Here is a 24657-nt window from a genome sequence, read left to right on the forward strand (position 1 = left end):
TCAAAAGGATAAAGGTGGGGAGGGAGGGACCATATAGGATAGGATGACACATAACACCAAATACACACGTCCCCCAACTATCTCATACCGTCGTTATTGTTTTAGTTTAGTTGTTCCTCACTTGTATCAATTTCTTTAACTCTCTCTTTCTTAAAATCAAATTTAGAATTACATAGTTGATGATTGTATTACCAAAAAAAGAAAATTAAAATGAAATACATCATATTATACTTTGACTTGAAATTTTAGAGTATACTCCTTTCAAAGTTTTAGATTCGATTTCTTTTAATACCAAACACACACATATCTCTCAGCTACCCCATACCGTCATTGTTGTTTTGGTTTATTTATTCCTCACTCGTCTTTCACACGTGTCAATTTCTCCAACTCTCTTTCACTTAAAATCAAATTTAGAATTACATAGTTGATGATTATGTTACCAAAAAAAGGAAATCAAAATGAAATACATCATATACTTTGGCTTGAAATTTTAGATTATACTCCTCTTAATGTCTCAGTTTCGATTTTTTTTTAATACCAAAAACACACACACGTCCCCCAACTACCCCATACCATCATTATTGTTTTGGTTTATTTGTTCCTCAGTCGTCTTCCACACGTGTCGATTTCTCCAACTCTCTCCCCCTTAAAATCAAATTTAGAAATACATAGTTGATGATTGTGTTACCAAAAAATCAAAATCAAAATGAAATACATCCTAGACTTTGGCTTAAAATTTTAGGGTGTACTTCTCTCAAGGTCTCAGATTCGATTTCTTTTAATATCAATTTCGGTAGACTAATCGATACAGAGAAGAAAAAAATTGTAGCTTTAAATGGAGTCCTTGGAAGTGAACGATGTGATTGGTCTCTCAAATTAGTCGGTTCTTTTATCAAATATCAAGTTTTTTTTTTAAAAAAAATTCCTATACTCTTATTGAGTCTCTACAGTTAGATAAGAATAGTCAGAAATTGAATTTCTAATCATTTACTTAATAGGTCTTTTCATCCTATCATGTTAGCGAGTTTTGATTTGTCTTCCTGTAAAATATTTTTTTTGTGATTTTTCCTTTGTAATGTCAAGATTATCTAATTTTAGCCCTCGTTAGATAACTAGGACTGAATAAATGAATGACATGGCATGTCCATGTGGCTTTTTTTTCTTTATTTATTTAATGCCACATATATTAATTTATTATATGTTGTTTTTTTAAAAGAAAACTAATTATAAAAAAAAGAAGAAGAGGATTACAAGCTTGATCTCAACACCAGCACACCGCTGCTGTGATTTTTTCATCCCTTCCTCTAAGATCTTTCTCTATTACCATCGTAAAAGCGTAATCGAATAGCACGAAAGGGAGAAGGAGAAGCTATCGAAATCAATCTCGAAACCTGTTGTAACAGCTTCAGCTTATTCATTGATTTGCAAAATCAGTTTACAATGCCATTATATAGGCATGACACACAAGGCACACTAAAGGGCTTAATACACAAGGCCCAATTACAAGGCAAGACCCAAAACACTTAACAACTATTAACATACCCTCCCTTAAACTGAATCATACAAACAAAGACAAAAGAAACAAATTCAGTTTAAGCACACAAGATCAACCATTCCCATCTTGCTTCTGAGTTCACAAAACGTGTCAAGCTTCAAAGGTTTTGTCATGATATCAGCTAATTGCTCCTGTGTTTTGCAGTGAACCAATTCAATAACTCCATTTTTGGATGCGATGGACGCGCAGAAAAAGCCAAACCTAGCTGAAAAACTATAAATAGAGTCTTCATCCTTCACTCTAGAGTTAGGAGAACTCTAAGGATGAGGCAAGGAGGCCAAGGAACTCCAAGGCCAATAAGGTTCTTTTTGTCTTTGTAATTTATTCTTTCTTGATTAGGTGGAGTCGATGAACTTCCTTACGAATGCTTGATTTTATATAATTTGGGTATAAATTCAGTTGTTCCTATTGAAACTCTTTTATTGTCTGGTTTTTATATTTATTTTAATACTGATCACATTAGAATAAAATCTAAGGAGCTAGTGGATATCATATAGGAAACGAAGGTAGTTATCCCGAACGAAGGACGGTGTGCTAAGGTCCAACATGAGACCATTAAATTCAGTATCCGAGGTCTTAGTATAGGATTGAAAGCTTAGTCTAGAACGATAAATTCTGTCTGAAGTCAGAGTTAGGACTAGTTTGAGGAACACATGACAGCTTGCGACACATTGAGCCTTAAGAGTAATGATACCAAAGTTTAAACGAGTAAGTGGAACCGAATGAGGCGAGGATATTTAAGCAGAGTAAAGGCAACCCTAACTAGGCTCTGACCAGCTTGTAATAGAAATAGGCAACAAGTGCTTCCGAACCTATTTTAGAAGACTAATCCTGATATAGGGGAACAAGGGAATTAACCACCAAGCAGGAGTAAGGGAGGAATTCGAAAATACTTAACCACCCCACGTGGACACACACACACACTTTTATTTATTTTTCAGTTATTTACTTTCCTGCAATTTATTTTATCAGCACAACTATATCCGAACACCAAAGCGAATGCAAAACCATTCCTAAGTGAAACTAGTAATTTTGGCACAATCCCTATGAAGGACGGTAACTTATCATTTTATTACTTGATTGCGATTCTGTGCACTTGCAGAGCCGCCATCAACGGGTGATTATAAAAAGACAAAAGGAGTATTTAATAACATAGTCTACATTGAATATGATATTATGTCTCCAAATTATGTCTTTGTCCAAGACACACATCCCATTTACTATGTTTGTTCTATAAAAATTAAAAACAACACTTGAATAACATATTATTTACACTATCAACTTTTTTTTTAATGTGTCAAAAATATTAATAGATGGTTATAAAAAGGGAGGAAAGGAATACTAAATAACATAGTCTAAATTGAATATACATGTGTCCAAATTATTTCTTTGTCTCACACACACCCTATTTACTACGTTTATTTGCTCTATAAAAATTAAAAACAACGCTTGAACACACTCAACTAACACATTAGTTACACTATAAACTTTTTTTAAGATGTTTGAAAAATGTTAATAGATAATTATAAGGCAAATGTTAACATGTGCATCTAAGGCACATGTTAAGAATATAAATATAGAAATATTCTCTCGAAACATGTGTATTATATCTTTTAAGCATTAAATTTATTTGTAATATTAAATGCAAATTTCTAATTATAGATACATTAACATGTGCCCTGTATGCACATGTTAACAGCACCCAAATTATAAAAAGGACAATGTTATCTTGTGCACCTAAGACACATGATAAGGAGCAATAAATGTGTGTTGATCCCACTTATTTTATTTTGAATAAAGGGGAAATTGATTTCAGTCAAATAAATATAAAAAAATATGCTTTATTTCAAATTTTGCCAAAATTACCCTCACACCATGCAACACAACATACGCGATTTGTTCAAACTCTCTTTCGTTTCCCAACAGCTGCTTCATACACCTTATTCTTCTTCCTCCGATAATGGCGGCCACCACATCGTGTTCTCCGACTGTCTCGGTCACCTGAAATCAAAACCAAACCGATAACTACCAGAAGCTTTCCCAACCTCGCACTCCGAGAAAGTATTTAATAACATATTTAAATTGAATTTGATACTAAGTGAGTCAATTTTATTTTTAGCACACACATTTCATTTACTACATTTATTTTCTCCATAAAATTTTTTAAAAAAACTACTCTCTCCGGCTACCATTATAAGCAAAAAAAACTTTTTAGATTTATTGAAATAATAATGTATCCAGTCTATATTATTGACTAGATACATTACTTTTTCAATGAACTAAAAAGTGATTTTTTTTACTTATAATTGTGTTCGGATGGAGTATTAAATAGACTGAACTAACGAGTATGCCATGAACAGTATTGTTCATATGTCAAACTTTAGGACTTTAGACACATAACTCAACCTTATATATATACCAAACAGTTTATGTTTAAATTGCATGAAGAATCTTTGAGATGCTCAACAAGCGCATTGAATTCTTCTTGTGTATAATTGGAAATTTCCTGTGTGCCCCTTTGCAATTTAATGTTGTCTTACTATCTTATACACAACTGTTTTAATGACTATATAATTGAAAACTTTACTAGCTGCCATCTTATGTTATGTGAATTATGATGAATTTTTGTGTGTTTGTATTCACAAGAAATATTATGATATGTGGATAAGTTCATTTTAAATTTTTATTCATCATCTATAGAGATAAATTGAAATATAAAATATATTTTTAATTTAAATAGACTCGTGATCGATCACCTAATTGACTCACCTTAATCTCAAAACATAGGTTCAACGACCCAATCCAAGATTTCTTCAGATCAAGAGCCAGTGAGCCACAATATAGTGAGCCACAATCCAAGGTTTCTAAGTTATTAATTGTTACATCTCCGTTGTCATAAATAGATTTAAAGAGCATGTCATTAATGACGTTGTCCGTAACGATGATATTTAATGGTGTTGTCTATAACGACCACACCTTAATGTCGTCCATACTAGTTAATTGTTTTATGCTTGTAATTTTGGACTTTTCTTTTGTTAAAAATAATAGTTCTAGACTTTAATCCACAAATTTATGTATGTTATGTTATTATTGTCTTTCTAAAAAAAAAATGTTATTATTGTCTTTCTAAATATTTTTTTTTTAAAAAAATATGATGTGAAGAAATCTGATCTAACGAAATAGAACAACCTCTTATGGTGTGAAGAACTAAATTAAGTTCGTGTAAAAAGTAAAATAATCGAGACCATAACCTTAGGCCTCAAAGCTTAGGCCACACATCTTTGTTATTTTTCAAAATGTTCAATTAAAATATCCAAACAAATTTGATCTAATTAACGAAAGAGAGTAATCTCTTACTGCCTGAAGAATTTAATCAAACCGTGTGAAAAGTAAATGATTGAGATTATAATGTTCAGTATCACATCTAAGTTAGTGGGTACTAAGAAGATAAGTTAATTAAAATGAATTAATTTAGATGAAGTAATTAAAAATAATGGACACTCCAATAACAATGTAAAAAAAATTCCAACAATTGAAAATAAAAGAAGAAGAGAAAAACACATTTCGAATTGTAAAAAAAAAATAAAAATTATCGGATTGCGGAAGTTTTAATTTTTTTGTTGCATGTCTTCCCTTATATACAATAACTAGTTTAGAGACTCGTGTGATATTTAAGTTTGTCATTATATTAAATTTTAAAAAAAGTATTTTATAAAAAAATAAGTTACTCCCTCCGTTTCAAATTACTTGACATTTTAGAAAATTGTCTTTTTGATAATTTATGTTATATTTTGTCTATTATACTCTCCTTATTTTAAATCATTTTATTTTAAATATTTTTATTGTATCTTTTTAATTGATGAATTAAAATAAGGTTATAATAGGAAAATAAGGTGCAAAAATACACTTTCTTAATTTCTTGTTTTTTTCTAAAAAGACAAGTAATTTGAAACGGATGGAGTAATTTTTTTAGAATTAAGAATAAAATATTTAATTTTTTTTTTATAAAATATTGTTAAAGTATTTGTGAAAAAAAATTATGTATCACTGTCAACACTTGTCTCATAACGATTTAAGACCATTTAATTAGAAATATTTAGGGTAATTTAGTAATTAAATTTATTAAGTTATTTTTTTTACTAAAAATTTATTAAGTTATTAAGAGTAGTTATATAAATAAAAGTAGTGTATAATTGAGTGGAAAAAAATAATATTTAGTTGTTGTTAAAATTGACGAAAATTTAAATAAGATAAGATTTTGCATTTTTAGTGGAACAAAAAGACGATTACGACAATTAAATTAAAAATTTTATTAGGAATGTTTATGGTAATTTAATAATTTTGATAGTAATTAACTTTATAATATATATTTTAATAATAATTAGCTTTATAATGTTTTTATATGAATTATCTCTATTAGTCAAAAAACTTTATTATATATTTTTTATTGTTTTTGTTTTGTTCCTATTTTTATGTATAGATTAATTACTCCTTCAAAAAAAATATTTTTATGTATAGATTCATAGATGATCTTTTTTTTATATTCATCTTATACTTTTTTTTTGTATGTAATTGATGACAGTCAATTATATGATGTTTTTAGTAGTAATTTAAGGTAGTTTTAATAGCAACTGAAGCCTAAAAGCAAGCAAATACCTTGAAAAGTAAAGTTACTTGGCCCAGAAGTAAGAAAAGTGAAAAAAAAGCAAAAAAAAGCAAAAACGTAATAAACAGCACAACCATCGTACCCATGATGAGATCCTAGCGTGGCGTGATGAGAAGACAGTTTAAGTTGAAGAAAATCTGCAACAAATCTTTCCCATCGTATACCACGATGACTTGTCATCGTGACACGATGATGACGGCAAAAGCACGCAGAAAATCTTGAGAAAATCTTCCATCGTATCACGATATGATCCATCGTGGCCACGATAAGACAAAATTACACGCCATCGTGGCCATGTTGGGTGCGATGGACGCGTAGAAAAGCCCAAAACCCAGCTGAAAAACTATAAATAGAGTCTTCCTCCTCTACTATTATTCATTCACAAAAAATATTCAATATTCAGAATATTGAATATTCACTCTAGAGTTAGAAGAACTCTAAGGAGGAGGCAAGGATGTCAAGGAACTCCAAGGCCAATAAGATTGTTTCTTTCTGTCTTTGTAATTTATTTTTCCTATGTTAGGTGGAGTCGAGAAACTCTCTTACGAATGCTTGATTTTGTATAATTTGGGTATAAATTCAATTGTTTATATTTTCAAACTCTTTTATTGTCTAGTTTTATATTTATTTTAATACTGATCACATTAGAATAAAATCTAAGGACCTATTGGATATCGCATAGGAAACAAAGCTAGTAATCCGAACGAAGGACGATGTGCTATGTCCAAGATAAGACCATTAAATTCAGTATCTGAGGTCTTAGTATATGATTAGAATGAACGATAATTTCTACCTGAGACAGGGTTAGGACTAGTTAGAGGCACACATGACAGCTTGTGCCACATGGAGCCACTAAGGTAACGATACCAATGTTTGTAACAAAAAAGTGGAACCTGGGGCAAGGATATTTAAACAGGGTAAGGGTAACCACTAACGAGTGCTTATGAAGCTATTTTTAACAGTCTAATTCCTGATAGAGGGAAACAAGGAAATAACCACCAAGCAGGAGTAAGGAAGGGATCCGACCACACTTAACCACCACGTGTGGTCACACACACAACATTTATTTTTCTGTCATTTACTTCCTGTTCTTTAATTTTCTGTCATTTACTATTACCCGCAAAGATACCTTTCAAACAAACAAATCGAAGACAACTATCCGTCAGTAATCAATGTTTTTTTTATTTATTTTTTTTATAAACAATGTTAGTTGTTAGTATTACAATGTTAGTTTTTTTTTTCTCCTTTGCTAGGACTTGAATTCCGGACCTCCTGCTCCTTAACTCTTAGTTCAACTAGCTTAACCAGTTGAGCTACCCATCCCACCCGATAGTAATCGATTTTAATATATTAGTAATAGTAATATATATACATATACTTTGACATATTTTTTAATTAGTATCGTGATTAAAAAATATAGCTTAACATTAATTCCTTAACATTAGGATTTCATGTTACTTATCAGTATAGAATTCTTGGCAATCCGTATAGAATTGAAGACAGTCATCATATCTATATTTTTTGTTTGACAATAGATTCATTTCATTTTTTTTGTTTGACAAACTTATCCCTGTAGAATTCATGGCAATCCTAATATATATATATTATTTTTTTTACAATAAATTCATAGATTCAATAAATTGTAAAAAAACAATTGTACCCAAAAAAAGTTTGTTATCCATACCTATATATAAAGAGGTACAAAAAATTTTAGTGTGAACTTTTCATAATATTAAAAATATCCTGGATAACAAAAATCTTTTATTAGTTAGTACAAAAAAAAATTATTAACAAATTCACCGTAACATAAGATATATATATTTTACATAAGTTTGCATAATAGACACAGACAAGCGCAGAATCCGTTCCGTCAGACAGTAGTAACATCATAAAATCAATACATTATAAAGTATAAATATGCTAATACATTTTTGTTTTATCATCGTTACATGTGTTTATCAAAGTAATTACAAATAGGCTTAATTAGTAAAATGGTCCCTTAAAGATATTTTTGGTTTCAGATTGGTCCCTTAAAGAAAAAAAGGTCCAAATAGGTCCCTTAAAGAAAAAAAAGTCCGAATAGGTCCCTTAAAGACATCTCCGTTAATCAGTTTGGTCCTATTTAGACCACTTTTTAGGGACCAAACTGATTAACGGAGATGTCTTTAAGGGACCTATTCGGACTTTTTTTTCTTTAAGGGACCTATTTGGACCTTTTTTTCTTTAAGGGACCAATCTGAAAACAAAAATGTCTTTAAGGGACCATTTTACTAATTAAGCCTTACAAATATGCTAATAAATAAAGTATAATGATACTTTCGGTGTAAAAAAAAAAGGTATAATGATATTTTATTAAAGGTTTAACTACACATTTGGTCCCATACATTTATTTTATGTTTTAATTTGGTCCCTTACGTTTAAAAAGTATTAATTTGATCTCTTACGTTTATTTTAGGGTTCAAGTTAGTCATTTTCGTCAATTTTGTCACATGTGGCAATCAATTTGCATATGTAGACAGACACGTGGCACTTGTACACGCTGACACGTGTACTGTTCAAACGGTGTTAGTGACAAAACTAACGAAAAGGATTAACTCGAAACATAAAATAAACGTAAGAGATCAAATTGATACTTTTTAAACGTAAGAGACCAAATTGAAACATAAAATAAATGTAAGGGACTAAATGTGTAGTTAAACCTAAAGCAATATTTTAGATTTTAGTATATAATTAGATTTTTTTTAGGAAGCATACCGCTATCTAAAATTTAGGAAGCATGTCGCTCTCCAAAATAAGACACATTATATAAGAGACGGTTGCTACTATATTTCTTTTTTTTTTGGTTACGGGTTGCTACTATATTTCAAGAACAAAATATATATGAGTAAAAATAAAAAAAAGTTTTTTTTTGAACGTAATAAAAAAAAGTTGATACTTATCTTTATTATTAATTAATTATTAATATAAAAGTAGTAAAATCACTAACAAACCCTAAAACTTAGGCTTTTAAAAACAACTCAGCAATAACAAAATTTATAAAAAAAAAAAAAAAACTTCTCTCTTTTTTCACTCAACTCAAGTACCTTCACTCTCACATATGACCACCATTAACCTCACCCTCCCTCTTATTTATGCAACCACTCCCTCTCACCTCACAACTATCCTTCATTTCCGAAAATCGATTACCCTATCTGCATGTTTCTCTTTTCCTAATTGAAATCAATAGACTGCATGTTTGTTCAAAAAACAAAAATAGGTCTCTGCATGTATCTTTTTTCCTAACTTCATTTCTGAGAATCAACTGCCCTATCTGCATGTCTATCTTTTCCTAATTGCAATCAATATGTCTCTGCATGTATCTCTTTTCCTACCTTCATTTCTGAAAATCGATTACCCTCTCTGCTTTCTCTCTTTTCCTAATTGCAATCAATAGGTCGCTGCATGTATCTCTAATCAATTGAATCAATTGCATGGTAAGGAAACCAGAAGTAGAAAACATTGAAAATTAAAGTTCCAACACTGGAATCAATTTAGTTGTCTTTCTTTTTATTTACTTTAACAAATTTGTGATCAATTGCAGGGTAAGGAAACCAAAAGTTTCAATAAGAGAAAAAACAAGACTCACACCGGCAATTGAAAGGTTTATGTTTCGTTATTCTGTTTTCACAATTGAAAATTAAAGATCTATGTGATGAAGTGTTTTCCACCACTTTATCCTTTCTTTCTTTATTTGGTGAAACAATTTTTTTATTTTTTATTTTATAAAATTTGGTGAAACAATTGGTTTATATAATTTCTTTTTTTTTGGTACAATGGGGAAAAAAAAGAAAAAACAAGAAGGAAAGAAACAACTATCTATAAAAACAAGTCCCACTTGCATCAGCAAGAAGGAGTAAATTTAATCCAACAGGTGGACTGGCTATGATGGACAAGACTTCGTTGTTACGAGCTCCAAGCTTAGCTAGGTAGTCTGCACACGCATTACCCTCTCTCAAAGTGTGGGAAATTCTGACTCTCCAATCTCTGGCTATGATGTCCTTGATAGTAAGGATAATAGCTGGATAGTGATGCCACTTGTCAACAGGTTCGGTAATCAATTTGATAGCAGTCGCGGAGTCGGAATAACACCGCAAGTCTTTGATGTTTAGCTCCCAAGCTAGGAGTAGACCATGGTAAAGAGCCATGAGTTCGGCATGCAAGATGTTAGAAAAACCAATGTTCCCCGAGAAGCCATGGACCCAAGCTCCATCTGAGTTACGAATTAAACCCCCAAACCCAAATCCGGAGGCACCCGGGTTGCCGATGCTGCTCCCATCTACATTCAAGATCATGCCGGTGCTGCCAAGAGCATTCCACTTCACTAACTTTGTTGTTGTCACCATCTGTTGGGTAAGGAAACAAGCTCTAAGCAAAAGGGCGAAATTCTCAATTTGCAATCTAAGGGAAAATTGCGAAACAATTTCATTATTGAAACAAAGTTTGTTTCTAGTACACCAGATTAGCCAAATCGCCGACATGAAGAGAAAAGTAGAGGAACTATCCAAACCACTCCGCAACCACACATAAATATCCACGCCTTGGTAGAACATATTATTAGTATAGCCCACAGATTTCCAAACATTTTTCACAACTTCACAATCTCTCAGGCAGTGTATTGTTGTTTCAATGTTATTATTGCACCTAGGACAAGAATTATCTTGAAGCATACCTCGATGAGAAAGCATCTCTTTAGTTGGGAGGGCCTTATGAATCGCAATCCAGAGGAAGAATTTAATTTTTTCCGGTGCCGGGATGTGCCACAACCAAGACCAAGTGACAGTAGTTGTGGAGTTGTCAGAGAAGTCGTTGCGGTTTAACCAGTGGTAACCGTCCCGAGCGGTATAGAGCCCGTTAAGGTTGCCTTTCCAAGTATGACAGTCTGCTACATTTGAGTTAAGAATCATGGGGAGGTTACTCAGGTGCTCCTTAACTTCATTGGGCATAGTTGTATAAAGCAAGTTGAAATTCCAATTTCCATCAATGAAGACATCCCTAACTCTAATTTCAATGTCATGAATATCAACATATAACACATGGTTAGCTAAAATACCAATCCCGGACCAGTCAGTATACCAGAAGGATGACTTCCCATCTCCTAGTCGAAATTGAAAGCCATCTTTAAGGCCCGACAAAGCTTTCATGATGGCATTCCACGTGACCGATCCCGGTTTTTTTTTAATAGTAAGAAGTAGCTCCTCTTTGAGATACTTATGTTTTATCACTTGAACCCATAAAGTATCACTATTCTTGTGGATATTCCAAACCAGCTTGCCGAGAAGAGAAGTATTAGCCTCTCGGGCCTTTCTAATACCAAGACCACCAAGCTTTTTAGGTTTCGTAATCTTATCCCAGCCCACAAGATGAATACCCATGTTAGACGTGCCTTTCCATAAGAAGTTGCGAGCCATTTTGTCAATCGAATCACAAGTAGATTGAGGTAACCAGGCCACTTGCATATAATAATTCGGAATGGAATTCAAAACAGATTTTACCAAAGTCATCCTGCCGGCCTTATTAAGAAGACGGTGCTGCCAACTAGCAAGTTTCTTGCTAATTTTCTCCTCTAAGAATTCATAATCCTTCCTTTGGAGCCGACCATGCATCATAGGGAAGCCTAAGTATTTCTCTAAAGCGAGGGTACGGTTGATACCTGTGCTAGTAACAATAGCGGAGATTTTGCCCCTCTTAGTGGAAGAAGAGAAGAAAACCCTGGATTTAGCAACATTGACTTTCAACCCAGAATAAGATGCAAACCTTGTTAGCAAATTAGAAATATTCAAAGCTTGAGATTTGGTAGCCTTAGCAAAGAGAAGAACATCATCTGCAAAGAATAAGTGCGATAGCGGAGGACCATTCCTAGAGAGCCTCACAGGTTTCCAACGACCATCGTCAATATTTTTAATTATACTTTGCGACAGAACTTCCATACACAGAACAAATAAATAAGGTGATAAAGGATCGCCTTGCCTGAGCCCTCTGGTAGGGGTAAAGCAAGGAAGGCGACACCCATTCCAAATGATAGACAAAGAGGAGCTGGAGGCACAATACATAATCAATTTGATCGTTATAGGAGGAAAGCCGTTCTGTTGCAGGCAGAATTGAAGGAATTCCCAGCTGACATTATCGTAAGCCTTCTCCAGATCAATTTTAAACACCATATCACCCTTCTTTCTCTTGGATTTTCTCATAGAGTGTATAACTTCTTGAAGGATGATAGCATTGTCGGTAGTTCCTTTCCCTGGCAGGAAGCTACTCTGGAAAGGGCCGACAATCTGATTCAAAAAAGGCCGCAGGCGGTTGACTAAGATTTTTGTAATAAGCTTGTAGATGGTATTGCACAAGCTAATGGGCCGGAATTCCTTAAAATTTTTAGGACAATCTACCTTGGGAATTAATGCAATAAGAGTTTCCGAAAGGGACTGGGGAAATTCACCTGTTTCAAAGGCCACTGAAATCAAATGGGTGACATCATCTCCGACAATATGCCAGTACTGTTTAAAGAAAATGCCCTGGAAACCATCAGGGCCAGGAGCCTTGAAAGGGTGCATTTGATTCAAAGCCTGAGTAACTTCATCTTTAGTAACCTGTTTAGAGAGAAAGTGACACGCCTCATCATTGAGGGTTGGGGCTAGTTGGCGATCATCTATATCATTAATATTACTCAAATTAGGAGAACAAAAAAGGTTCTTGAAGTAATATTGAGCTTCATCTTTGAGAGTAGAATCATCAGTGCACCAAATACCATTAGGGAGATGAAGACCATGGATTTTGTTTCTCTTCCTCCGAATAATAGTTTTGGTATGGAAGAATTTTGTATTGCGATCCCCCAGCTTTATCCAATCATCCCTAGCCTTTTGAAACCAGTGAATTTCTTCTTGACTGAGAATGATGTCATATTCCTTCTGGAGATCCCTTTGAAGGTAAACGAGTCTCGCTGAATCAACCCGTTCTAAGGAGCTTTGGATTCCTTTAAGCCTCCGCTCGATACGCTCTTTCCTCTTGCGAATATTGCCAAAACTAACCTTATTAAAATTAATAGACTCTTGTTGGACATCCTGAAGAGAATTAACAATATCACCTGTATTCTTTCCCCATGCCGATTTGACAATATCATGATAGTTGGGATGGGTAATCCAAGCAGCTTCAAATCTGAAGGGTCTAGGGCCATGGTTAGTCAGGGGACGCCCACATCTCAAAAGAAGAGGGTTATGATCAGAATGGAATTTGCAAAGCACTTCAACATAAGCATCTGGAAAGGCCATGCACCAAGGAACATCAGCAATGGCCCGATTGAGTTTTCGAAAAACCATGCGATTTCCGGAGCAAGTTCTATTCCAAGTGAAAATACCTCCCGTCGTCTTAATGTCCATTAGGTTACACTTATCATACACATTTTGCAGTGCCCCAGCCCGAGAATGAGAGAAGGTACCACCTTTTTATTCACTTGGCAGGATAATATCGTTAAAGTCTGCCATAAGAAGCCAGGGGTCAGTAATGTCTCTTCTTAACTCAATAATGTGATTCCAAAGCTCTATTCTAGAAGTATAAGTAGGACTAGCATAATTAGAGATTTTAAAGATTTTTATTGAATCTGAAAATTTAAAATAAGGATTATATTCTAAAATGAAGCTTCAAAAGTCCGCCAACGGTCTCACAATTTGAAATAAGAATTGCAAATTTTAATTTTTTTTTCTTGGTTGAAACTTGAACTTTTTTTTCTTGGTTGAAACTTGAAATTATATATCTAATTAGTTGAAAATGTCTCTTTGTTTTGTAAGTTAATCTTTTACTTTGGATAGTTGATATTATGTTAGATTTAAATCTATCCCTTAGTCTTTATTTTTTGACACAAAAATAGGTTTTTATTAAAAATTAATATTTAAACATTTTAAAATTTGACAAATATATATATATATATATATATATATATATATATATATATATATATATATAAATAATTTAAAACAGCTAGATAAAATTGAATAGTTTTGGTGGATAGTGGTTTTTAACCTTACGGGTAGAAAGTGATAGATACCATTATAATGACAGATGAAAAAATGGGTGAGAGAAAAAAGTAGTAAGAGGAAAGGAACATGTCACCTTTTTATGAATTTGTCTGCTAGTGTGATGTTGAGAATGTTGGAAAAATGGAAGCAAATCAAAGGTCAAGAGTGGCGGTAACCCATCATACAGTCATAAATCCATCACCCTTTTTCCTTTCTCAACATTCCAACACCTGTCATTACATTAATTTTCTTTTTAAAGGCTCATTAGTCATTACATTAATTAATCTTATAATATTACAGATTTGGATTTTCTACTGATGCTGCTGTAACATATCGGAATTGTCCAATTTGAAATGGATAGGTGAGATCATTTTTATATAATTTTATTAATATGTGATATGTACTGTTTAATTTTTCTTTTTGACTTACACCACATGTTTAATCTGGTTTGGGCATCAGTTTTGTTATCAAATGGTTCCAGTTCCTTCCTGATTGCAGGAGATTGAACTGTGGTATTTCCTACCAAATTCAATGTCAATCACCACTGAATCAACTAACAATCGGTATGTACCGTTCAATACTGTTATATATATATATATATATATATAGAAAGTTACATTTCAATAATCCAAATGCTATAAAAAAGCACTATCTTCCTTACCTGAAAAAGTTAATTTTGGTGGGTGGTTATTTTTATTATTATAAAAATAAGAAGTACTAACATTAGAACACATTTAGAACAAGAAAGTTGTTTTCTATTTTCAGTAAAGTGTGCTTTGGTTTCATTTCAGTTATGAGTGAGTTTCACTCTCAAGACAACAAAAAACCCAACAACAACATTAGTACTACTAGTGTTCTTGGGTCGGACATGATGTTGCAGCACCAGAATCATCACCACCGTTTATTTTCCTCTGATCATGATGATTCTTCTGCTATTCCTGATGGTTATGGTCCCACAAGCTACATCATGTCTTTTGGCGGTGATTCTGATTCCTCTGCTCTAGATGCTACCACCATTGATAATAGCGGTGTACCTTTAACTTTGCAGCCTTTCCACAACATTTCTGCTACCACAGCTCTCAAACCCTCAGGTTAATTAGTGTTTTGTTCTTTGTTTTTTTCATCTTTTTTTACTATTCAGAAGAAAAAAAAAAGTGAAATTAATACTTAATAGTGGTCAGAAAATGTTCTGTACAAATTTCTGAATATACTTGTTTGTGTTTTGTGTGTTTGATTGTGGTCAATCACATTCTCACAGTTACAGCAGTTGGAATGGCGGCTTCATCAGGATCCCCTTTTACATATTCACAATGGAAAGAGCTTGAAAGACAAGCTATGATTTACAAGTATTTGGTGGCTTCTCTTCCTGTTCCTACTGAACTTCTCTCATGTATGAACTATGAATTACCCTTTTCTCTCTTTTTCCTAATTTTCACATTTGATTCACAAACACAGAAAAATAAAATGCCCCTTTATCTTTTTCTGTTTTTTTAAGTCCATTTTTGGTTAAAGTTTGTATCTTTAGTTCTTTACCATTTTTCCTGCTATTTACCTTTTGTCATTCAATCAATGTGTGACTATGAAGCACGCACACTCCGCAGATTAGGCGTGTTCCAGTGTCGGACACCGACATGACACCACACCGACATTTATGATTACTCTGAATTATGTCATTTTCTTAAATTATTATCGGTGTCGATGTGTTAGTGTTCTTGTTGTGTTTGGTGTCCGTGTCGTGTGACTATTTTTCATGATGTGTTGTTTTCTCTTACTGTTTCTGCCTGTGACCATTTTTCATGATGTGTTGTTTTCTCTTACTGTTTCTTGAAATTTGCATTTTCATAGTGGATCCTAGTTTCAATAAGAAGTCATCATCAAGAAATAAAAGTAATAATGATCCAGAAGAAGGTAGATGCAGAAGAACAGATGGTAAAAAATGGAGATGTTCAAGAGAAGTGGCTCCTAATAACAAGTATTGCGAAAGACATATGCATAGAGGTCGTTCTCGTCCCCGTTCAAGAAAGCATGTGGAACTTCACACCAATGACAATAGTCATAATCAAATAAAAAAGACTGTGGCTATGCCTAATTCAATTATAAGGACATATGGTGGATCTTCATCACATTTTCATGCTTCCACTTGTTTTCAACCTTATCAACAAACTTTCCTTTGTTTGGAGAATAATGGCTTTGTGATCAAAACTCAAAGTTTTGACTTTTCAAATAAGCAGCCAAGGTGAGTTTATATTTTGATTTTACTATATTTGTTTGGAAACACGATGAGTTTGACGAAACTAAGGTGACAATGTGATTTCACTGAAGTTCTAAAATGTAGCTTTTATCAAAATCGTTTTGGTTCATTGTGATTCTGTCAATCTCACTGTCAATTCAAGCATTTACCGATTCTATGTTTGGAATCACCGTGAGTTTGGTGAAATTAGATTGCCATTGTGATTTTGTTGATCCTTAAAGTTTTGAAGAGGGTTTTGCTAAAATATGTGATTTAGCTAAATTCACCTTCAATCCAAACATGTTGTGTCCTATGAAGCACAGACACGGACACTAATAATAATTTCAGAAAATGACATAATTTAGTGTAATCATAAGTGTCGGTGTCCGACACTGGGACACGCCTAACCTGAGGAGTCTCTATGCTTCATAGGTTATGTCTTTGTTTGGTTTGCATGTCATTATTCACTTTCATGTTTCACACCAAGGTTATCAAAACCGGACCGGACCGGCCGGTCGGATCGGTCGGACCGTGAACCGGTCATGAAAACGGTTCGGTTTTGAGCAAAAAATGGATAGGAAACCGACCGGCAAAAAAACGCGTGAACCGGGGTCAAACCGGGTTGAACCGGCGAACCGGGCGGGCGGTTCAAGCGGTTTTGCAGATTTTTTTTTTAAAAAAAAAGGGCAAAACGACGTCGTTTTAATTTTTTTTTTTTTAAAAAAAATCTGAAACAAAACAACGACGTTGTAGGAATAGGAAATGTTTTTGTTTTTCATCTATTTTTCATTTGGTTTGAATTATAAATTTTATTTTATTTTGAATTGTGACATTTTATCTTTTTAATGTGTGAAATTATGAAATATTCAACAATTATTCATATATATTTATTTATATATTAATTAAAATATATATTTAATTAAAAACGGTTCGACCCCGATTGAACCCGGTCCGACCAATTGAACCTTGAACCGGTGAGCTCGCCGGTTCGATGACCGGTCCGGTTCTGACAACCTTGTTTCACACCATCTCTTTCATTAGGCTAAAGACTCTAAATTCTTAAACAAAAGAAAACAAAACAATAAAACTTGAAGTTTTGTTCCCTCTATGAAATTCACTCTTTATTAGAGAAGTTCTTTGTTTATTTTATTCTGTTATTGATTGGGTGAATTGAATGAAAAGGGGCTTGGAGTGGATGCAAAATGGAGATCCAATATATCTTGGTGCTTCTAACTCAGGATGGCACTCTCTGATGCATAACAACAGACTTGGATTAACCAATGAAAGTTCCTATCAAAATAACACTGAATTTCAGTATATGAATTCATTTCCACTATATACTACTTCTGAACTTTCTCAACAAGAAAAACCCTTTTCTCTCTTCTTTAATTCCCTTACTGTTCCAATGCAAATTCTCCAATATGAGAAACCAAGAGATTTTAGTTTCATTGATGCATGGTCTAATGCAGAAACAGTGGAAAACAATGCTAACACCAACCACAATGTTTCTGCCACATCAATTGGTAACTTCTCTCTTTCATCTCTTGATTTACCAATGGGAGGTCCATTAGGTGAAGTTTTGAGGCAAAGCAGTGTAACTTCCATCAGTGATGCAACAAACTCTAATCCATGTTCACCTGTTGGAATAAACCATGTTGAATCTATTGAAACTTCAGCAACAGGAATGTTTTCATCTCCTTCTGGTGTTTTGCATCTTTCTGATAGTAGTGGTAATAGTACACCTACTATTGCTTCATCAAAGGGTCAATTCTGAAATTGCCTTACTCAAATACTTCAATCAAATGTCTTAATGTAAATTAATTAGTCAGCACCTTAAGTTTCATTTAGCATAGGTTTATTGTTCTGTTCTGTAAAGTAATCTTATTTTGCTTGCATATTTACTCAATTATGCCTTGTAATAAAATTGTGATAATTTTAGTATATATATAAAATAATTGCACATGAATGAAAGGTAAACGGCAACAAGTTGCGCCGCTAATCCTTTCTGAATGGCAAAACCAATTCTTTTATAAACTACATCCGTAGATCCATAAGAGACAACATTGTTATACATAGCCTATTGTTTGTTTAGTGCGGTTTGTTATTTTATATAGTAGAAGAAAAACACCATGGATACATAAATTCTAGTTCAACTTCCAATGTTGATATTGTTAAGTTAAACGCTTTTATCTGGATTCAAACCCGAAACCTCACATTTATGTGTGAATTTCAGTGGTGCTTGCCACTTCTCTCTATGGACAAAAATAAGTGAAGAAAAACACTATGAAACAAGCTGTGTTTCTGTTTATGTGAATGAACAAGACTAGCTCTTCGATGTATTGTGTTGTACTACATCTTGGTGGAATGCAATAGAGTTGTTTGTTGTGTGGTCCAGACCCAATTGTTGTCGGATACGATCATAGATCTATAGCTTTGACTATGTCAACCAAGGAGCTGTTCAGTGTTTTGTTCTCTATATTAATTCCACCAACAATATCTTCATATCATTTCCTATACTATTATTCTACTCCCTACAATATCAACTACTACAAATACTCGTTATTTCTGTCTAATAGTCTAATGGCTAAAAGTTCAACCTCTGAGGTAAATAATCGGAGAATCTCAAGTTTAAATCTTGACCACCGTATATAAAATACAATGTCGCTATCAACTAAGTTATGCTAATGAAGACTACACCTACTCATTTTTATTTTGCTTTGTGTATACACTTTTTATTTAGCAACAATTTTTTTCAGGGTTACCATAATATTGGTATAAAGTTTGCCGTTAGTAATGATTAATCTCTTTCTAAGAACCCGTGGGACATACAAGGTGAGTTCTCCCCTCCAAACCGAATTTTCTCCACACACATGAGGCAAAAATCAACCTCCTGACTACATGCATGCCTAAGGGGACTAAAATTCTTACCACTTGGACCAATTCATCATTGATTATTTAACAACAATTTAAATGTGTAATAAATATCATATGGGTGAAAATAGAAGTATAATATGGTTGATCTTTCTTTATTTTGAAAATGTACTAACTATTAAATTACACTAATTTGTGGAAAGAGACTTCTGCAAATAATTAACATGGGTCGTACTTTGTTGGAACATAGCTGATTTTGTCACAAATAAAATAACTATAAGCATTAAGGAGACATGTATGAAATTCTGAAGTGTAGTGAAGTACAATATTAGCTGCTATTGTAACGACAAAAATCCTAGGCATCAAACATGTGTATGTGGTTGGGGTGAGGTTGAAGTGGTGGGGTTTGAATAATGTCCATGATATATCAAGTTTCTATAACTATTACACCATCAATCACTCTCATATATAGTAAGTAGACCATGTGAAATATTTTTCTTGTCTCCTTGATATATATATATATATATATATTTAGTCTCATGATATTTTCTTTATGTAGAAGTTGGAACTTGGGAGGAAGGAAACATCAAAAGTAAACACATGTGATTTAAATGTAAGATTAGATTCAACACTCATGTGTTATCTTGATTTCCATTCATCCGACCAATAAGTAACAACAATTAAGTCATTGTAGGTCCAAATCCAATTTGGTGTTGGTTGGTGTATTTTGCTTTTTTGAAATGGTATGGTATGTTAAGCATTGATGCATGTTGCAACGTCAAAATTTTGATCTTGTTTGCAACGGCTCAAACTTACGATGCATTAACTGGAAGCATCGGGAGTTTGTCAATCAAGAAATGAAAATGTACTCATAATAAATAATATAGATGCAAAACATATAGTATCTAAAACTCCCCCTCAAGCTAAAGTTTGCTAAACTTTAAGCTTGTTACAAATTAACCCGGATATTAGATGACCCTTTCATGCGCGAGGTTCATAGGATCAAATTAGATTTAAGGTTGGGAGAACATGAGACTCATTACAAGTATTTACAGATCCGGTACAAATTATACATGTATAACAGGCATGAGACAAACATCACAAGCCTAGTATAGACTGCTTAATTCCATGCAATTTTGATAAGGCTTCTCTCATTGTCCACCGATCTTTAGGATGATGTGATGCACATGATAAGCCAACTCTCATTGAAGCAGCTATACACTTATCAGCTTTGTGCATCCAATCTGGAATACTGTCACTGTAACTGTTGTCGACAGACGCACTACTACTATGACAATCACTGCTGAAATTTTGTGTTGAATACTCAAATTGGTTGATAAGTCTTTGATCAACAACCTTAAGTAATTTCTTGTCATCCATGTCTAATACAAATTTGTTCATGCTTAATCCTTCTTTGAACATTTCATCAGTTGGTTTTTTGGCTACGAACATCTCTAGAAGTAGGATTCCAAAACTGTATACATCACCACTAGTTGAAGCCTTTCCACCAAGACCATATTCTGAAACATGTCACCCAAATATTAGATATCTATGTATATTACATAATTACATACATATATAGATGCAATATATAAGGTAAAATTAAATACAATTCAAAGTAGAAAAAACTCATTAGTAAGTTACCTGGGGCGATATAGCCGATCGATCCCTTCAATTCAAGAGTGCTGCTATGTTTTTCTGATGGATTTTGAGAGATAAACCTTGCCAATCCAAAATCTGCCACATGTGCAACCATATTTTCATCTAATAGGACATTGGCAGGTTTCAGATCACAATGGACTATTGGTGGATCACAGTCATTGTGCAAGTAGTCCATGGCAGATGCAACATCAATGGCAATGTTTAACCTTTGCAACAAGGTCAGCGAATATCCTGACTCAAGATCTTCTGGGTATAAACTCATCTCCAAATTACCATTCGGCATGAATTGCATCACAAGAGCCTTAAAATCATCCCCCTTGTAATCAGTACTGGAGCAAGAAGTGATCACCTTGACCAGATTCCGATGCCTAACATTTTTCAAAGCTTCACATTCTGCACTAAAACACTGAGAGGCTTTGCTTTGTTGCAAGTCAAGAACTTTAACAGCAAGCGTTGTGGTTTGACTTTCATAACTGCTGATGTCGAACACACCCTTGTAAACAGAGCCAAAGCCTCCTTTTCCAACTAAATTTGCAGCTGAAAAATTGTTTGTAGCAAGCCTAATATCACCATAGGATATATTTTGAGGCAGCCCCTTTAGAGGAGTTGATGACAAAGTTCTTATCTCCTTCTTGTGTTTCTTCTTTAAGGACATTAGCCGCCACAGTAGATAGATCATTGACACGAACAAAACAGTCGCGCCTATGATCCCTAGTATGATAGGAAGTAAAATGCTTTTCTTCTTTTTCTTACCTGCAACACACAAATTAACTCCCAACTTATGCATAACTTGATTGTTAAGGCCACATAGTTTGTTGTTACCTTGGAGATCAACCTGGCTTAGGTTCATGAAAACACCTTTCATAGGAACCTCTCCTTCCAATTTGTTGAAAGAGAAATTTAAGCTGACCATATATTTGAGATTTTCTAAACTCTCAGGAATTGAACCAGTGAGATTGTTTGATGATAAATCCAGTGTTTCAAGGGATACTAAATCCCCTAGACTATTTGGAATTGAGCCACTAAATTTGTTTCTTTCCATCAAAAGTATCTTCAAGCCACTTGCTTTGATTTCAGGAATATTCCCCGACAGCATGTTGTTCGAAACATACATCATCTCTAGCTGCTCCATGTCGGATACAGGAGGAAGAGAACCGTTCAAAGAATTTCCATGTAAGTACAAAGCTGTCAAGCCAGAGAGTTGAAAAATCTCCATTGGTATGACACCAACAAGATTATTCATTTCTAAGTCAAGTATATTCAATCTCTCACATTGTCCGATACTTGTGGGAATTCTACCTGAGAACCGGTTGTTTCCTAATGCAAGAATAAACAGATTTGTAAAATTGCCAAATATGTCTGGAATTTCACCAGACAATCTATTTTGGTATATCAATAGCTGCACCAATTTCTTGAGTGTTCCTAATTCTAATGGTAACTCGCCGGTGAAATAATTATGTTCAAAAGATAAGGATGTGAGATTTTGAAATTTTTTCATTCCCTGAGGAATAGTTCCAGTTAGCTTATTATGCCCAACAAGGAACTGTTGTAGATTGCTTGAAAGATAAGCAACAGAATTTGGAAGTTCACCAGCCAAGTTGTTATGATTGACCATAAGAATTTCCAACTGAGTGGAGTTTCTTAGAGAATCAAAGAATTGAAAATTCAATGATGTGGTGGAAGTGAGCAAATTATTACTAAGAATCAAATAAGTGAGATTTTTCAAGTTGGTAAAAAGGGGTATTGGCCCATGAAATCTATTGTTAGCAAGATCAATAATTTTAAGATGTGATGAATTGGATATGGAATTAGGAATCACCCCTTCAAATCTATTAGTTGCCAAAGTAAGTGTCCTTAAATTCGGAAAGGCGTCACCGAATCTTTGTGGCAAAATGCCTGATAAGTTGTTCTTTGTTAAGGATAAGAAGTCCAAGGAAGAGAGATTGAAGAAGAAAGAAGTAGGAATCTCACCGGTGAAATTGTTCTGTGAGAGTCGTAGTCTTGAAAGATTGTGGAGATTGCCTAATTCACTTGGAATCTCACCAAAAAACATGTTTCTTGCCAATGAAAGATTCTTAAGAGAAAAAAGATTACCAAAAGTTGATGGAATTTTACCTGTTAGATTATTGACAGAAAAGTCCAAAATTTGTAGATTATGAAGTTGACCCAATTGAGGTGGAAGTGTACCAGAGAGATTGTTGTAAGGTAATTGAATGACACTAAGGAGTGAAAGATGAGAAAATTGGAAGGGAATTTGGCCATCAAAACTGTTATTGGAAAGGTCAAGTGTATGAAGATAAGTGAGGTTGGAGAGGTCAGAAGGTAGTTTACCAGAAAGTCTAAGTCCTGATAAGTTTAGAGATTGAACTCTTTCATCAACTTTGGAACAGTTGACACCATACCAGGAACAGTGACTAGAATCTTGTCCCCAACTGGATAGAGCATTGTTTGGATCAGTTACTTGTAATTTGAAAGATATAAGGATATCTTTGTCTGTGGTGCTATTGTTGGAAATGATGACATGAAAATTATGAAGAAGTAAACATAGGAGCAAAATAAGTCTTATATGGATCATAGTAATGATGCTGCTTCACACTTTGATCTATAGCTCAATATGCTGCTTCATACACTAATTTTTCAAAATATTAATTAACCATACATGCATCTATGATTTTTTTTCACCTTCTTGTTTCATTAATTAATACACAACGGAGTAATTCATAATATTCACTTAATTTTATTGCTATGGCGCAGGACGAAAACTTTTCCGACAGGCTTATGACCCTCCTTATGCATATCCTGGTCATAATGGAGATGTAGGAAATTATCCATGAAATTATTAGCTCCAACATGTGTAATATCATCCAGATCTGCTTATAAAAGAATAATGATGATCAGAGCTGTTTTGCAGCATGTATAATTTTCCTCCCCTTTAATTGTGATTTATTTTCCCTTATTTTGTAACCGTTAATTTATGAGAGAATAAATCTTATTGATGGCTACACTGAAAAAGTTTGATTAAAAAGAGATAAGCCTAGTTGAGAACAATCTAAGAAACCATGAGTCGGAAACACTTGTTCAGATTAATCTATCACATAAACAGGAAAGACCACAAGTGTGGGTAGTAGTGTGGCTTGAATATTATCTATCAGGAATTGAATTATGAGCAAATTCATCTAATGATTATATCCTATTATATTCTGCAATGATGCTCGTGCATACTAACGGCCTCACACTAATTTCATCAATTCTATGGTGTAATTAGTAAGTACAGATGATAATTGAATTTGAATAAAGCAACTCATGTATGATTGGTATTAGACCAAACTCTAGTACTGTTGTTGAGACTATTTTTCAGTGATTTGCCGTGTATTTACATTTTAGAAGCTAATGCTGAATATGATGTAGAATTTATTTTTGGTGTCTCTACATGGCGTTTGATCTACTGTTTTGTTAGACTTATATAATTTTAACAAAACTTCTATCGTGAAAAGAGAAAGTAAGAATAGCTTTTGTATATTTCATAAGTTGAAATTTTGAACAAAAGGGAAACCATATTATTTTAATTTGGTTTAAGAGTGATCAAAGTATCACTAGTTCCTTGAAGTAAATAATGGTCTTAGTACCA

At 33.6% G+C, this 24657-nt stretch overlaps 2 protein-coding genes across 2 annotated transcripts; one reads left to right on the plus strand and one right to left on the minus strand.

The window, feature by feature from the left end:
* Window positions 1-15062: 15062 nt before the first annotated feature.
* On the plus strand, window positions 15063-18530 carry LOC123908963 (growth-regulating factor 7). Its single transcript, XM_045959716.1, is given in 5 exon segments — window positions 15063-15357; window positions 15525-15656; window positions 16112-16502; window positions 17679-18255; window positions 18257-18530. Coding segments are annotated over 5 exon segments (1374 nt in total). The 5' UTR covers window positions 15063-15134; the 3' UTR covers window positions 18308-18530.
* A 1637-nt stretch (window positions 18531-20167) lies between these two features.
* On the minus strand, window positions 20168-23651 carry LOC123906259 (LRR receptor-like serine/threonine-protein kinase EFR). The gene is made up of 2 exons (XM_045956126.1): window positions 21012-23651; window positions 20168-20887 (listed from the first exon to the last, which is right to left on the minus strand). The coding sequence occupies exons 1-2, from the start codon at window positions 23602-23604 to the stop codon at window positions 20466-20468; spliced, it is 3015 nt and encodes a 1004-aa protein (XP_045812082.1). The 5' UTR covers window positions 23605-23651; the 3' UTR covers window positions 20168-20465.
* Between the last annotated feature and the right edge of the window lie 1006 nt (window positions 23652-24657).

Source organism: Trifolium pratense, linkage group LG2 (assembly GCF_020283565.1).
Source record: "Trifolium pratense cultivar HEN17-A07 linkage group LG2, ARS_RC_1.1, whole genome shotgun sequence".
Lineage (NCBI taxonomy): Eukaryota > Viridiplantae > Streptophyta > Magnoliopsida > Fabales > Fabaceae > Trifolium > Trifolium pratense.

Coding starts and splice junctions, on each gene's coding strand:
- LOC123906259 (XM_045956126.1), bottom strand. CDS start 23,604: ATGATCCATATAAGACTTATTTTGCTCCTATGTTTACTTCTTCATAAT. Junction 20,888..21,011: donor GATCGGCTATATCGCCCCAG/GTAACTTACTAA, acceptor GACATGTTTCAG/AATATGGTCTTGGTGGAAAG.